At 34.6% G+C, this 17,928-nt stretch overlaps 1 protein-coding gene across 1 annotated transcript in view; it reads left to right on the top strand.

Annotated features, from left to right (window-relative positions):
* Window positions 1-17,928, top strand: part of MAN2A1 (mannosidase alpha class 2A member 1) — a 101,319-nt gene that overhangs the window by 62,398 nt on the left and 20,993 nt on the right. The window contains exons 13-18 of the mRNA XM_030467652.1: window positions 7,033-7,198; window positions 8,647-8,877; window positions 8,991-9,113; window positions 12,606-12,720; window positions 15,456-15,589; window positions 16,679-16,820. Coding sequence (XP_030323512.1) covers window positions 7,033-7,198; window positions 8,647-8,877; window positions 8,991-9,113; window positions 12,606-12,720; window positions 15,456-15,589; window positions 16,679-16,820 — 911 coding nt within the window. The remainder of the gene's footprint in view (window positions 1-7,032; window positions 7,199-8,646; window positions 8,878-8,990; window positions 9,114-12,605; window positions 12,721-15,455; window positions 15,590-16,678; window positions 16,821-17,928) is intronic.

Below are 17,928 nucleotides of genomic sequence, written 5' to 3'. Positions count from 1 at the left end.
TGAAGAAAACTTTTTCAGTTTTCATTCTTGGTGATAAACCAATAATACTCTGTTCTGAATATTTTTCTTTACTGTCTTTGAAATTGCAGTTGCAAAGTTAAACCAGAAAATTAGTTGAAAGTGTTTGTAGAATCTTTTTAGTCTCTCAAAACTTTACAAATTTAGGATTTTTATTTCAATGCAAAGAATCTCAAGAGTTGTTGGCATTTGCAGTACCAGTGCAATCAGAACACAGAAGTGTTTGATCCTTTGGTTGCTATAAAAATTTGTAACATTACAATGAAAAATCCCACTTTTAGATGCAACAAGAAATTTCTGTGTTCTCTGAAAACACTGTAATGGAATTTCACGTGTAATGCCGAATTAATAGCTTGACTACACAAAACTTGAGGGGAAGGAAGCAAGAAGGGTTTCATTATGAACGAATATGCTAGGAAAGAATTGAATGCAACTGAAAGATCTGCACTGCATGCATGTTCTCATCAAAGCAGTTTGGAAGTAGAAGATGCACATTTTCAGTATATTAGCATATTTGTGTATTATTTTTTTTCCAGGCACTGGCCTCTTCACCCTTTTTACTGGTGTTTTTTTGAGGCAAAATCTGTAGTTAGTCCAAGGCCCTCAAGGCACAGACTGAAGTAATATGGCATACTTAAAGTCTTCTGCTCTTCTGAACCAGATTTTTTTTCCCCTCTAAATGCAGATTTATAAAGCCTGCACTACAAGAGGAACAAGGAAAGGATTTTAGTGAAGGTACTTCCTGATCCTGAAAAAGTCAGGGGGCTTCAAGCCCATCTTGGACTTCAGAACACCTCACAACTTTGTGGTAAAAGAAAAATTTAAAATAGTGCCTTTGGACTTAATTCTTTTATCCTTAATTGGAGATTAGTTACATGCTCCAGATCAGGATATGTGTGCCACTACAATCCATCCAAATCATAGGATGATGTGCAGCTGGCATATGTAGGTACATAACATTTTAAAGTCTTGTCTTAGGTTGATGTTGGTTTTTTTGCGTTCTCAAAATTTATAGTTCTTGCTGTGCTGTTGTCTGTGTTTATTGTGAATCCTGTTTTCTTGAGGTTGTTCCATGGTTTGAGCTTGAGAGCCACGCAAAGGCCACACTTCCTGCGAGAGCAGAGGAATGGAATATTTGGCTGTTTGCCTAATTCTCTGCCTTTTGCATGAGCAATGGATGTTATAAAGATGTAACTGTAGAGTTATAAAAAGAATTGATAGGAATGGTCATGTGAGTTCTCTCACCTCTGTTAATGAGTCAGAAGTTTGTCTTATCCAGTTAAATAGGCTGGAAAATCTCCTTACGTTTATGCAGTGAAGTAAAAGCTCCTTCGGAAGTTATTGGAATTTCTTTTTCTGTGAGAACTTGCTTTTCTCTGACTATATATAAAACTCTTTGCTTAACCTGAGTCTTTTTTTTTTTTTTTTTTTTTTTTTTACCCAACCATATTCCCACTGCTCCAAATTTCATGTTTACATCTGACAGCGTATCTGAGACTGCAGCTCTTTAGTCATAAGGTTTTTCTCACAAAGGACTTCTCTCTGTAATTAAATGTCTAGGATTGTATAGTTATGAATGCTAATGGTTTCAGCATCTACTCTGTCTCAGAGGGGGCGTAAATTAAAGCTGTAGCAATTATTGAAACTAAGTGTTATAACACATTTTCAGTGTAGTTTAGTGATCTGAGCCTAACTTGGTATAGCTTTTTTTTGCAAGGTCATTGTCATAATGTGAAGATTAAACTTAAACTCCCTAGTTGAAACAGGAATATTGAAATGGATCTGATCCCCTTACTTTAAAACTGGAAAGTAAATAAGCAGACTTGGCATCATGTTTTAATATATTTAAGTATTTTACACATTAAATTTTGCAGAGTATTAAATTTTAAAATTTTATCTAACAGGTAGGTTTCTGAAAAAGAGGAAAGTGCTCATAGAGTGTAACTACTTACATTAGTAGCAACAGGTCAGTTCTTTATAGGAAGGCAAAGGTCAAGAAATTCCCTAATACTGGAAAATTCTGGATTTTCCCTCTGCCCTCCTCCCGTTTCTCCACAAATTTGTAGCATATACTGTGTATGTATGTGTACATGTCCAGTTATATACATAAAAGAAATTACCAAAATCCCTAACATCATGTTTCTGTAAATTAGTTGGCATGGCTTGACACGGAAGTGTATTTTCACTTCTGGAAAAAAAAACATCTAGTACAGAATTAGTCTGTCATGTGGATATTATGGTTTTTACTTCCTTTCTGAATGTGAACTGGGAAGAAAATTGGGTTTGGATTATTGGGTAAGCATCCATGCATACCTCCTGAAAAATATATTAAATGATTCCTCAGAGGCTTGTGGACTTTTAAACTCAGAATTAACTGACAAATTGATTTCTGCATTCTTTGTTTCTTTTTTTTTTGGTTGGGTTTGCCACCATTAAAAGAAAGTTATGAGCCAAATGTAATTCATAATAGTTCAAGATTCACAGAGCTTAGATTAAGTTCAGTGTTTTGAATAACATGTGCTACAAAAAGTATAATTTGGATCATATCAGGAAAACATTTCATAATTAAGGTCACATAGCAGAAGAGGAGATGAGGATGGTTTTTAAAAAATGGCTGAAGAGTAAAATTTAAAAACAAGCATAAATCATACTTGAGTACCTTCAGAAACTGGATTAGTCACATGATTTTAATGTATGAAATTTTGAATTACGTTGTCCAAAACTTTCTGTTACCTAACTTCTTTGTTAAATAGATTGTGGTTTGTACTGATAATATGTCTTGAAATGCTGTAAAATGTATAGGTTTTCATACTAAAGCTCAATTTAGTAACTTACATGAGCTGTAGAAAATAAAATCGCTGTCATGAAGAGTGATTTTGAGCTTACATATTGGCTTTTGGTTAATTTTGTTTCTAAAGAATATTAAGTGCATGGCTTGAGAAGCTAGAAAAGTGTAATTTTTTGTAGAACCGAAGGAGCACCATGTCCAGATGATTTCAGATGATATTCTTTCTGATTTCCTCTTTCTAAGAATAGTGAAGTTGTTTTAAAATGACACTTGAAGTGTCATTTATTTGGCATTCATTTTCAGAGTAATTATTTTGTAAACTCTTTTCCACTTTAGTACTTCATAAAAAAAAATGCAGGCAAACTTGGCCAGGTATAAAAAAAGTTGATGTGTACTTAAAATATCAGTTTTATCATACTTCTGAATAAAGACTCCTTGACTATTCTGTAAGATCATAAAAGCTGTGAACTAAACTAACTTCTTTTTTTTTTCTTTAACCTGGTGTCTTGAGTAAATACATACCAGTTTTTCATCTTAAGAAAAAGGGATTTTTTGTGGTTAGTTTTTGTTGAAAGTTTTTTTCCAATGACCTTCTAAAGCAAGGATCTTTCTAAATAACATGAGCAATTTCTGTTGTTCAATTATTTAAAATTTCATTCTGTATTAAAAAAAACGGTAGAAATAAGTGTTTATTATGTGTTTTCAGCAGCAGCATCAGAGATGATAGCATAGTTGAATTATGATTTCTAATCTGCTTCTGGTCATTTTTAGCATGTATATACTTAGTTCCTTTTCTTTAGGTCTGAAAGATCTACACGATTTTTCTACATGATTTTTCTTTCACTCCCTGCTATCACCCCCCCTGTCCCCTTAGTATTTCAGTAGTACTTGGGTGCTTCTTTTTGTTCTTCTTTCTTCAGAGGAAGACTGTTCACAAAGGGATCTAATATATCATCTGGCTTTGTGGCATGTATCTTTTCTCAGTTTTGGATGTACTTCTCTCAGTTTTGCTTTTTTCACCACTTAGCTTTTTTTTTTTTTTTAGCTTAGCTTGTATAATAGAAGAGGGAAAGAAACTTACCAGCCTCAAAGGTGCTGTTCATGTAACTTTGAATTTAGATTTGTTTATGTGCCCAAAGAACTGTTTTTGATCAGTTATAATTGGAAGTGCTTGTATCTGTCAGGTTTGTCATAGAGTTCCTAGTAGAATTAATGAGGCTGAGCTAGAGTGCCTCAAGAAATTGATTCTCAAAGCAAACTTGAAGAAAGTTTCTCCACCAAGCAGTAACAGCTGTGGTCCTAATCTTTTGTGAGCTGAAGTATCTTGAGCCTGTAGTTTTCTGAGTAATACTTGTCAGTGATGGTCCTCTAATATTTACTAGTAATGAGTTCTGTTTTCTCACTTTACTTGAAATTATCACTTATGGAGGCAGCATTGAAGAAATTTTAAAAGAAAACAATAATTTTGTTGCAGGTGTTTCCAGTAAAGGTGTGTATACATCAGTATATAGGTATGGCCATATGTTTATGCACATCAGTGAAACAAAAAGAACAGTGGTCTGAAATTCTGTAACTTACTGAAATACTGTACTGTAATTAAACTAACTACAAAATTTGCAGTCGCATTCTTCTAGGAGACCAAGATTAAAGTTGTTAGAGAAATGAGTCAGCCTTTGAGTGTGGTTACAGTGGTTCACATCCTTTCTTGGTAACTTAATAAAGTATTTGAAATAAAGTGGTGGTGGTGGGAGGGTTGGCTTTTTTCAGCTGTGTCCGAAAATGTTCTGTAGCAACTTAAACCTTTACTGAGAACAGTCAAAATATTTTGACCCTTCAGTGTGTGCTTTTAATTGAAGATTAGAAGGTTTTCCCAAGGGCTTATGGTAGTTTATATAGGGAAATTGACTATGCTTGTCTGCATAAAAGATACTTACCCTGGGTTTCAGAGACCCAGAAAAGTGTGGGGTAAATGGTTTTGCCTTAAAACTTGGAATAAAACACATTTAAATGTTGTCATGTTGCTTCTTAGTGTAATGTAACCACAATACATTAAGCAGTTGTACCCTGCATTTGTGAATTACATTTTTTGTAATGATACAGTTTATACGAAGTGTAGATCTTTTGTTTCATATATAATTTAAAATAGGCATAGTGGGATGTTATTTAAGGACAGGAGTTGAATTGTACTTCAGAAGTAATGTGATCTAATTACATTAGTCACTGCTTTTGTATTGGCACAAGAATTCTATCTTACAGGGTATAAATATTTCAGGCATGCTGAAATAAAATTTGAAAACAAAACACTAGCATCTGAACAAAATTCCTGCATTTGAACTGCTGCAAATCTGCCCTGTCACAACTAGCTTCATCTGACTGCTCTGTTACTACTCATACACATAACGTATGTGTAATAAGTTGATTCAAAAAAAGTATAAAACATTTGTATCTTGGCACAAGAGCTTTGCTTTATACAAATATTGGGAAAAAAAATAATATGGTGAAGTATGATATGATGGCAGTTCCCAATGTCTTTTCTCATGGGTTAATTTGACATGACTGTTGAAGTGGAAGTATGCTTATTTCAGTGGGAATCTGAACAAGGTTTCTGGAAAAATTTTTACATTCATGTTTTTTATCTGGCAAATAGTTTTAGTTTTAATGGCAGTGTATAGCATTACTAGAAACTAATTTTATGCATAAGCTAGCATTTTACTTGAAAACAGAAGAATTGAGGAACCCCACTGAATAGAATAAATAAATAAAAGATTCTTGTTCTGTTGGTGGATGAGTGGTTATTCTCAGCTTTGGTAATGGATCATCTCTTATATCTGCATTGTGCCTGAGACAGCCCTTACACTGTTCTTTCTTTCTTTTTTTTTCCTTATTTTTAAGGAGTCTAAACTGAGCGAAGCCCTGGTTACTGTGGTCTTAAATCCACACCTGTTAGAAAAATATGTTAACATTAAAATTAAAACCATAGTAAAAAGGAAGAAATATATGTGATGAACCTGGAAGACCTAGAGACAGTTTGTGTGATTATGGAAGTAGGTTCAAGCTACAGATGATGTTGAAGACTACAGTGACAGAATGAGATTTCTAGTTTAGGTGGAAGGAGACAATTCTAGATAAAGCAGTTTGATCTGTGAAGGTGATAACTGAATATGAAATTTAAGATTTGAAAGGAAAGGAAATAAAACCACTGACGGACCCTCTGGGAATCTGCATAGAAAACATAGGAGAGAGTAAGGACAATCAACTGAACAGAAAGGCTGAAAGAGTGATTTGATAAGAACTGGGTATCGTAGAAACTGGTGAGAGGTAAGATTTTATGAAAAAGTAAACTGTTTTACAGTGGAAAGGGTCAAGAAGGTTGAAGAAGATACAATATAGATTCAGCTGTGTATTTTAGAAGTTATGAGAAATCTTGGCAACGAACATTTTTCGTAGCTGAAGCAGTTTTTTCTTTTAAAGATGAAACAAATAGGGTAGCTTCAGGGAACAGTTGTAAAGAGTGCATTCTTTGGCAGTGAAAGGATAAGAAGTTACATGTTAGAACTACATGGAGTATGATTTTATTTTTGCATACTTTCCAATATGCTAGCCTGTTATAAAAATGTTAAGTAGGTTGATAAGTATTTTAGAGGCTAATAAAGTTGTTCTGTTCAGTTACAGGTCTTATTCTTTTGGTATAGTAACATAATCTGTGTGGAATCGGCAGTTTTGATTAATTATAATTTAAATAATTTTGAATGTTTTCCCTGTAACAGAGAAAAACTACTTGCTTTAAAGAATAGATACAGTTATGTACAGGAGATTCTCTTCATTACTTCACAGTTTCTAAATTATGTAAAAGGAAAAGCAACTGGATAAGAATTTAATAGTTCAGCCTGGAAAGTAGATTTAAAATGTTGTTAAATATCCCGATTTGGCTTGCAACTGGTAATGGCAATTCCTTAGTAGTTCATGATGGGAAATTGATGTATTTTTAATGAAAGCTGTTTTCAAAATTGCTTGAAAACTAATTTCATTAGGAAGAGAAGATCTGCCAAGGTTTGATATTAAATATTCATTGTTTCCTGATTATGTTTTGCATATTGTTGTGATATGTACTTGTTGTTCTAACATTGTTTTAATGATTTGTATGTAAAAATTATGTGCAATGTTTTTTAACCTGAAGGAGAAAGTTTGTTTTCTGAAAGATTATTTGGGAAATGCGTTTTTTGCAGATACCTTCTGGTATATAATCCTATGGAACAAGAGCGATCTTCAGTGGTTTCAGTCAATGTGAATTCACCTAAAGTTAAACTGTTATCTCCTTTGGGAAAACCTGTTACTGTCCAGATAAGTGCTGTTTGGGATGGAGCAGCTACAGTATCACATGAAGCCTATCAGGTATGCAACTTAAGGTAAAAAACATTAAAGTATTTTTTACAGATACTGTAGCTTCACAGCTGAAGAAAATGGAAAGCATACTTCAAATACTGGTAGATCTGACTTTTGCAGATAATGCCATTAATTCACACATTTTAAGGAAAAAAAAGAAATGTATATATTTAGCATTAATGTTTCTTAAACTGGTAAGTTTTTAAACTTGTTTTATATGGTCTATTGCATTTAAAGGGTCAGTTTCAGCTGCATGAGCGGAACATACTGGATGTGTGTCTTTTCACAAAACTTTATAAAGATGCTTTTTCCTCTAAGTGGTAGTGTATACACATAGTCACACAGTCTGTATATGCTCAAGCTGCAAACTTTTTAAAGCGTAATGGCCTAGGCAGTTAGATTCGGATTTTAAATTGTTTAATTTTTTTTCTTCTAGATATAAAGGCTGGATAAAAATCTTCATTATTCTTATATTCAAGCTAGACAGGTAGCCTTTGAATTCACCTCAGCTAAAGCTGTGCACTTAAGCAAAGTGAAGCATTCCCATGGGCAGGCAGGTGTTCAGCCATCTCTAGTAGAGCAGGGTTCCATAATGCAAAACAGTTACTTGGGAAGGCAGAGTGCATCACTCTGAACATCTCCCCTTCTTCCTTTTTGTCCCAGTTTGTGTTGCTAAGTATGGTGGCATATGGCCTGCAGTGTCCCTGTCATCATTTGGGGTCAGATGTTCTGTCTGTGTCTCCTTCCAGCTTCTTAATGCACCTTCAGCCTGCTTGCTGTTGGGGTGGTGTGAGGAGCAGGAAGGGCCATGACACGTCAAAAGCAGTGTTCAGTAACAGATAAAGCATCCTTGTGCTATCAACACTGGTGTCAAAACATAGCACCATATGAGCTCTTAGGAAGAAATTTATCTAAACCAAACACAAGTACAATCATTAACTCCATTAATTGCCCGAAGGAGAAGAGATAAAATTATGTATCTGTATCTCAAATTTTAAGAAAATCGCTTTGAAGATCGAACTTGTATGTTACTCTTATGTAAAGATTATAGCTTCTGAATAAACAGACTAAAGATTACTTGCCTTATGAATTGGTATTAAATTTGTGGATTTTTAAATGCAACCTAATTGATAAGTAGAGTCTGTGCATGCATGTGTCTATTGCACAACAAATGTTCTTCTTTTAATAAGATACAAAATCATTGGTGCATTAATTAGAAGGGATCTTGATGCTAGGCAAATTAGTGATGCAGAAATAATTGTTTGCTAACTCTTCTTAAAATGCTTAACCTTAAAATTTTGGAATGCTATTTGTAATTCCATATGCATTTATGGAATATGGGGTAAAATTCAGCCATCCTAAAATTATTGAAGCAAAAAGAGTCACTCTGTACATAAATTTGATGTAAGAAGTTAATACTTTGTTTTTAGTAATGATTTCTTCTTTGCTCCCAACAGATGTCTTTTGTGGCACATGTACCACCTCTGGGACTTGGAGTGTACCAGCTTTTCGAGGGTCAGAGTTCAGAAGCAGTTTTAGCAGACTATAGTATATACACGAGAAATAGAAGGCAGGCGAAACCAGACAAAGTTTTCAAGATACAAGAGATGCAGAATTCTGTGGATAATATAATCTTAGAAAATTCTTATATGAAACTGTGGTTTTCGGGAATGTCTGGATTATTGGAGGTGTGTTGCAGTATATTCTAAAACACTGTTGTACTTTTTTGGGAGCTTCTGTTCTTATTCGTGGAAACCTAATGGAAGTGTCAACTACTTCATTCATGTTTCTCTGTCTTTAGAAAATAAATAACAAAGAAGATGGTAAAAATCGTCAAATAAAGGTGGAGTTTGCTTGGTATGGAACTACAAGTAACCGGGATAAAAGTGGAGCTTATCTCTTTTTACCAGATGGAGATGCCAAGGTAAATCTTCTGTTGTGGAGAGATTCTAATCTTGAAGTTCTGCAGGTGCAGATTGGAAGAACTGTGTTCTCCCCAACACTGAAATACAGCTACGTGGATAGAAATGGTGTTATCAGTTATTTAAGTGGATGGCAGAACTTGAAACTTGATAGATAACCTTAGATTTGGATAAGAACTCAGCATTGCTTTGAAAGTGTGAATATATACAGAATATTTGTTTTACAAAAAATCTTGAATAAGATGCAATCCTTAGATGTGACAGTTTGCCACCAAGTTTGATTTTACCTCCTATCGTGAAAATAAATAGGATATACTGATTAATTTCTGCACTCCTTCACCATCCTGTTTCTGAAGATTTATTTCTGTGAATGGAGAGCTTTCAGTTCATAGTGTCGTATTTTTTTAGCTGATATTAGTATATGTAGTTTAACATAGTAATTAAGATGAATATAAAGACAAAATAGCAAGCAAATATTCTGATATAGTTGTCTAGGGTTATCAGTATTTTTAGCTGTGCAGTTTTTGGAGGGCAACTGCATACTTCTCTTAGCTTTGAAATTGGAAATTCAGAAATGATAGTTTTCTTACCTGACTTAATTACTATACAGTGTATATTATAGCACTTATGGAACTAGAAATGTAATATTCCAGAAAGGAAATTATGAAATCATGAACAACTTTAAGAAGCTAGCTATGTGCAGTGTACCTCTTCCATCCAATTTCTTGCTGTGGAAAATTAAGATGGATGCATTAGACAAACTGGGAGTTCAGTGTTTGCCACTTCATTGCATAAGCAAAGAAAAAATTTTTGAGAGTGTGTGTAAATCAGTCTGGACTTGAACAGAACATTTTCCTTTCCTTTTTAACAGCACATGTTCCCATATTTTGAGATCTGTGACTTGGCAATTTTAAACCATTTAGTGCTATTTAGTCCCATAATCACTAGAATCAGTTAGAATCAGTTTGAGTTAAGCTCAAAAGGGTTCACTTATTCTTAATTTTTAAATGTCACTGGTTTTGATCTGTGAATACCTGAACAGTATCACTTAGGGGTTTTTGTTACATTTTATCAGCTGAAGGGTCACACTTTAATTTTATTTTGGGTTTGTTGTTGCCTTTTTCTTATAAAAACACTGTTCACTAATTCTAACAGTTATATAATTTTAAATGCACTTTTTAGGTATTTGCTTTATAAAAATAATTGGGCAAATCTAGACTGCAAAATACCGTTTTGAACAGAAAATTGTCACATTGTAGCCTGCTAGCACAGTTAAAAGACAAGGTGCATTCTGAACTACGAAAAATTAAATTGAAGTACATCTTTAGTTAACATTAAAAAGCTTGTTCAGCTTTTGTAGCTTTTTATACAAAAAAAATATTATATTTCTAAAAATTCTGCTTCCGTAATATACTCTTAAGACTCATTTGGCTTGCATTCTAATAACATTAAATAGGTTGTCCCATTGGGAATAATAACACCATCTGTTCAAGGTTCTCAGTGTCAAGTGAACTGACTGTCATTTTTTAAGTCCTTGTGTGGAGTGGCGGTAGAATAGATTAAACTGGCTCCTTGATTTTTGGCTGTTTTTTTCTGGATCTATTCCCCTTACTCTACATATCACTGCAGAATTTGCAAAGTGTAATTGCATCTGATGTTGGATCATTTTCTTCTGGTATGAATTAAGTTTTTGTTTTCTTTGCATTTGTTAACTGGTTGTTCAGTCAGCTGCTAGGTTTTGTTCCTCCTTTCAGTCATGCAGTACTCAGAAATTATTTTCATTCATCTAGTTAAATCTTGTGTCTTGCTTAGAGTACTTACATAGCCTTTTTGCTCTTGGACTCTACTTACAGTTTAATTTTGAAAACTTGGTGCTGTAACATAGGTTTGAGGATGATGACTTAAAGCCATTTCAGTGTAGAATACCTGACACAGAGAGTGCAGCTTTGGTTGTCAGTAGGCTGTTAAAGTGTGGATGTCGTGTTTTCTGCAGATGATGATCATTGTATCAGATTGCGCACAGATCTGAGTCTTGAAAGAGGTTCCCTGGATTAATCATCCTAATAGCTGACATAAAACCAGCCTGGAGTGTTTACAAAATGTTTTATTTATTTTACTGGGGAAGGGATGTTGACAGTTGGATGCAGTGATCTTAGAGGTCTTTTCCAAATGTGACAATTATGTGATGCTGTGAAGAGCTGCTTTCTTTCTGAGAAGTGGTAATCCTCAGTGTCAGCATTAAATTAGGCATCAGTGGTGGTCTGGATTATTGGAAATGTTTTATGGAGTATTAAATAGAAGGTATATTGAACACTGGTAACTGTTTCTCACTGCTCTGGATAGAATAACTGGACTTAAAGCTCTATGACACCCTGGCAAACATTGCTGTGGTGCAGGTAGACACCCCCCTGTAAGGTCACCAGGGATGTGGCATAGGAGCTTGACCATGGATGATGCTGGCACTGCTGTTTCTTAGGTGTGAAAGTAGCTCGGTGGCAGCCTCAGGTCAGGACACCAGTGCAGGGTCCGTGACATTGACATGGAGCAGTGTTCCTGTTGTTGATCATTGCATTTTCCTCTTTAAGCTCTGGCAAATCTTACAGACAAAGCTTTGTTCTGTCCAAAGCTTTAAGGGTATGTGAACAGAAAGACAGGCTTTTATTATTTGAAACTCAATGTCTTTACTTTTAAACAACACTTACTGAAATCTTCTCTCTGAATACACATAATTGCCTTCTCAAAGATGTACACATTTTGGCTCTATGTATGTTATTCTTGATTTCCTGTCTTTCTCCAGATATATTTGAACTTTGGCTGCCTTGTTTGAGATCACAGAGCATTCTCTGATCCTTCATATGATAGTAGTCCATAAAGGAGGACAGCCACCCTCTAAGAGCTTTGTGCTTCTTAATAACATTTTTCAAGTATTTTGTTGATTTTCTTGAGTTCAATTTTCATTTATTGCTGTTGCCTGTTAGCAGTAGTTGTGTTTTATTTTCATTTTTGCCTTTGTATAGGCTTAAAATTTAACCCATTCTGACTTATGTAGCCACTGATACCTTTCTATATAATATATGAAGATCAGTTTGGGATCAACTTGTTTAAAAAATCATAGTTTACTAATCCAAGACTCAAAATTAGCAATTCAGGTATAATTTAGCTAACAAAAACAGATCAATCCAGATATTTGCAATAATACATTACTTTGTTTTCCTGTAGGCCTTGTATCCATTAATCCTCTTAAAATGGCTGATTTTTCTCCTGATTTTAGCTAAAGGAATAGTGAGCCTCTGAAGGGAAGTTGTTCAGTTTCAAATTAGGAGTGATTTGTTACTTCCCAGTTTTTACCCTAGACTTAAATGTATAACAAGTTTGTTTTTTTTTAAAAAAACTAAAAAGCCATTTACTATTTTCTAAATTCTTTGATTTATTGACACTACATTTATGCAAAATTTTCAAAACAATTATTCTAACTTCCAGCATTGTTTTTGTAGCCTTATATTTTTGCAGATCCACCTACCATAAGAGTTGCTCATGGAAGAATTTTCTCAGAAGTTGTATGTTTTTTCCACCATGTGACACATACCGCCCGGCTGTATAAAGTCCAGGGTAAGAGTTGAGAAATTCTGCCTCTCTTGATAACTATTTTTCATCTATCTTGGATCAACTATCTTGGATCCTGCCTGTGTTTTCTTACAAACTACTGCAGAATACATTAGACCAAAGTTCTGGCTTCACTGCACTATAACCCCTTTATAAGCATCATTCTAATCAGTTAGCTGGCATGATTAAACTTAATAGATTTTTTGGAGATAGCTCTCACTATTAAGGATTTTAATAGTATCAATTACCAACAAGGGGCCCCCAAACTTTACTGTGTCATCTGAGTGCTGTAGATTGCTATAAAATAGGAAAATGAGTTAAAAAAAAATACAGAAAATTTTTGGGAGATTATGTAAAAATGTAGTTTCTTCTCTCATAGCTCTGAATTGATTGATGGAGGTACCACAATATCTCCTATGAAGTTGCAAAGAGTGTACATATATGTTATTGTCATTAATAGTGAAGTCTGTTTTACTTCACAGCTGTAGGCATGCTTAATTATCTGTGAGCTGCTTCTGTGTGTCCTTTATCATCTTAGAAGAGCTTGTCATGGCAGTGGTGGTGTCTTGAGAGGCACCAGCACCGAACCCCCAGCTTACTGACTCCTAGGGCACGACCTGCTCTGCTTGATTTTCTTTCAGTAAGGGTTTCATTTTATGTTCCTCTGCTGTTCAACTACTGACTTCCAAGAAAATTCTAGGAAAACAGTGGAAACTGTACCCCTTTCAGCTTGATAAACTGACTGGTGAAAAACACAAAAAAGGGAGAAAGTCATGGTGCAATTTTTCATTTTCCTGTAGAATCTTGACTAAAAGTGCTGAAGTGTATGTTTTTGTAAATGTAGTAGGAAACAATTTTTAAAGTTATAGATCTTTTTGTATTTACTGTAGTTTTTCTAAAATACAGAAAATGCAGACAAATTATTGACTAACATTTTCAGCACTTCAAGGAACTTAGACGTGTTTTTTATTAGTATTACTTTTATGGTAGATGTCAAAATTGCCTGCATGTTTCTGAAAATTTTATCGTATTTAATTATTTTTAAACACTTTCAAAAACAAATAATGACACTATATGTGGGTTTCAGTAATTTAAATTATTTCAATACTTACACTGCTAACTATCCAGCTTTTATAAGGAAAAATTATGCAATTATTTTATGTATTTCCTGTTTATGGTGTGCTTTTATTTCAATTGCTTCCTATGAAATGATGTTTCTCAAAGCTTGGAAATTGATGATTCTACTTCGTTGTTTTGCTGTGGTCTGTTTCCTAGGCTTTGTAAAGGAAGTTATTTTTATAGTGTTAGTTGAATTAAAAGAAGCTCTTACTAGATATGTACAGTAGCAAAACATGCAGAAGTAACTAAATGTGTGTATACATACATTTGTTTTTTTAAATAAGACTTGGTGCTTCTGTTGTACTCCACCTGCGGGCAGTCCTTCTGTTGGACAGTACTCACAGGTCCTACAGCAACTTTGGTCAACCACTGCTTTTTCCACTTTTGACTTTAGAATTCTGCTAATTCTGATTTTAATTTTTGGATATATTCTGTTTTCATGTACTTGTACTTTAATAGTCCTAATATAAAATGACTGGAAATGGTTGGAAAATCTGTAAGTAAGAGTGTCAAAAATGGAGTGTACATGTCTTCTTTCTACAGATAAGACTGAGGAAATAGAAGTAATTACCTGAACCAGATGTTTTTCATTTAGCACTGTAGTTTAACAGCCATTGGTTACTGTTACTATTTTAACAGTTGCTGCTACTGTTCCATGTGGCATTCAGATTAGAAAAGATGAGGAAGCAAACACTGAGCTTGACATCCTCCTCATTTGGGTGAAAAATTCACAACTGATAAGCATATCTCTCGGTCTTTTCAGTTGACATACAGTGAACTGTTGGGGGAAAAACATATTTAGTGTCTACGATTTTTAAATATTGCCTTCATATTTTAAGGGAGTAATTGAGTTATTCAGTCCCTCATTTTCTACTCTCTTCTGTTTACAATCTGTCAGACAAGCACAATGGAATTTTATCTCGCCACAAACAGGTGTTTCATATCTATGTTCTGCTTCACGGAATTCTTTTCACAGTTATTAGTCCTGTTAGACTACAGAAAAGGTAGAAGCAGTCATGCTGAATGATGGTATGATTCCAGTCCAAGCTGTGTCTAAAACTATTTGAAAAGGTCAGGTTATTACTAAGGGTATTTAATTTTCAATGTGAGGCACTGTAGAAAAAAAAATTGCTGAACATCTGTCTTCATTTTCAGATACCAACTCCTGTATTTAATAAATAGCCATCTTTTCCCTGTCAACAAAAACTTTTGTCCTGGTTATAGTCATATCAGTGTAAAAATTGCTTAATTCACTGTCCATAAAAAAGATTTTCCCTGTTGTGGTTAGAACAGCTGACTGCTTTCCTGCTTAATGGAACACTTGCTATCCAGAAGCTGGTAAATTCATTCTTATTTCTGAATGGCAACAGCCTCGTAGAAGTCAAAGGGAAAAGAGCTTCTGTTCTACTTCAGGGAAGTGGACTTTCAGACTGTTTAATGAGTACTGAATTAGAAGTACTGGTACATAACTGAATTGGATTCAAATATATGGTTAGATGTAACAGAAAATTAAAACTAGCAGGGGAAAAGTAGATCACTGCATTCTGGGAACACAGTCATTCTTATATATTTGACAATCTCTTTTAAAAATTGAGAGATCTTTAATGCATCTTTTCATATAGGTTTGGAAGGCCGGTCTCTAGAAGTTTCCAATATTGTGGATATTACAGGAGAATATAATCGTGAGCTTGCAATGAGAATTTCATCTGATGTAAACAGTCAAAATAGATTCTATACTGATCTTAATGGATATCAGGTAATTATTGTCTTTTAACGCTAAAGGCCTATAGTCTCAGGTTTTTACTGCCTGAATAATTCTGATTGTAAAGAGTTTGAATGATATTAATCAACCTCTTCCTAAACTCCACTAAGCATTTAAAAAGCAAAAAACTTTTAAAATGTATCTGTTAAAAATTTGATTTAGACTAGATGAAGTAGAAACTATTTTCTTTCAAGGAGGTTGTTAAATATTCTTTTCTAGCCTTCTTAACATGAGAATTTTAACGCGACAAGTTATGACACCATGTAGTTGTTTGTGTATCTGTATGCCTTCTTTCCCCTCTGATTTATCTATTTAATTACAGCACCTTGGGAAGCACAGCAGTAGATTTACATAAGGTCCAACAACTTAGACACACCAACAACTTCTTACTGCTGTGGTGGAAATAAGTGATATATTTTTGGAGTGTAATAAATTTTTTTATTGGTAATGCATCTGATCAAGTATAGTGTGACTATTTTCTGAACTTGAACTCTGCAGCACACAGAAAGGAAAGAAAATTTTATCTTCCTTAACTTCCCTCCTTGTAAATACATTCAAAACCATACCTGCTGAGTAAGAGACTACTATTTTCTAGTTAGTGTGTAGTACTGCATTTTGCTGGGGAAAATAAATAAAATATTAAAACATTGAAATAATTTTAATACTACTATTACTTTGTCAAGTACTATGAAAGAATTCAACTAGCACTTTAATAAGTTTCTTTTATAAACTAATTATTCTTTTTCTGCAATCTTGAATCTATTCATTGTTTGGTCTCAAGGGAAGGAAAAAAAATTCTCTCATTCTATAGCTGTGACAGTTTCTTTTCTTTGTAAGTTCCCTTGATGAATCTTTTAGGTTTTTTAAAATATTCTTTAATCTAAAAGTGCATTGAAGTTATCACTTCCAGAGTGATTATTTTAGCCACAAGTCTCAAAAAAAAACCCCTAAATCATGCAGTCTAGTAAATGCTTTGGTGCCAGTTGTGCTTCTAAAGCACATGGGGATAAATGTCTGAAAAAATCTTTGAAATTTAAATGCATTTAAAAATGTAGTTTATTGAAGTTTGTCTTCGTTCTGCAGATCCAGCCCAGAATGACGATGAGCAAATTGCCTCTCCAAGCAAATATATATCCTATGACTACAATGGCCTATATCCAAGATGCTGGTGTTCGTTTGACACTTCATTCAGCTCAGTCTCTAGGTGTTGCAAGCTTGAAAAATGGTAAGTAGAAGATGATTGATATAGGCCTATCCTTCATGATTGTCAACTTCATGATAGTTCACTCGGAGATTACCATAACTACTGGTGTTTGAAGAAAGAAAATACATTTCCCTAACTCTGACAAGTTTTAGATTATGTCTGTATGGGAGGAGGTGTAGAGGCTGTTCCTACATGAGGTTCTGTCATCTTCAGTTGAAGATCTGTATTAAACTAGTGTAAGAGACAGATGGTACAAAAAAATACCAAATGATCAGGTGCCAGCCCGATGTCAGAAACAGGGCAGGCATATTCCCTCAAGAACTTCACCACCCCCAGTGGCATTGCAGGACAGGTCTGGGGCCTTGCAGGAGGAAATGGCAGACAATTATGAGAGTACCCCACACAGGCCAAAACTGTCATCAAGGCCATCATGCCCTGAACCAATTACTGCAACACATCCAGAAAGAAAAAAAATAGTCATTGCTCTGAGTGCCTCCCTCTTGAGGGGAGCAGAGGGCCCAATTTGCAGACCAGACCCACTTCATAAGGAAGTCTGCTGCCTCGCTGGGCCCATGATAAGGGATGTTACAAGTAAACTTCCAGCCCTGGTGAGGCCCTTCTAATTAGTGCCCACTTTTGGTCTCTCAAGTGGGTAGTAATGAAGTGGTATCAGGAACAACAAAAAGTCATGAGAGAGACCTGCCGATAGATGCAAGGCACCACTGCCATCCAGAGGTGGACTTACTCGCAGGAAATGCTTATGTGATGAATCCTCAAGTAATAGACTTACACCATTTTTTAAGCCAGAAATTGCCCTAAGCCAATATTTTTCAGTCTTTGACCCACTTTCAATGTATTTATCTCTGATCTTTTTGTTTGTGTTTACACTTCACAATTGCTGTCTGTATAATAAAACTTAATTTTGTTAGTGTACTTGAAGAATGTTGGAAATGTGGTTGGGTAGTTTTGGATCCAAGTCTTCAAAGTTTTGTTTGAAAATTTGAAAAAAATTTATTGTAGATATGTAATTCTTATTGTGGTTCTAGCTTTTTTCAGGAACTTACCATATCTTGTCTGTTAGTCTGTTTTTGCACTTGGATCCAGAGGGACTGTCAATTTGAGGCACAAT

Source organism: Calypte anna, chromosome Z (assembly GCF_003957555.1).
Source record: "Calypte anna isolate BGI_N300 chromosome Z, bCalAnn1_v1.p, whole genome shotgun sequence".
NCBI classification, from domain to species: domain Eukaryota; kingdom Metazoa; phylum Chordata; class Aves; order Apodiformes; family Trochilidae; genus Calypte; species Calypte anna.
The sequence above is the reverse complement of the archived record's forward strand: the minus strand, read 5'-3'. Positions and strand labels throughout refer to the sequence as shown.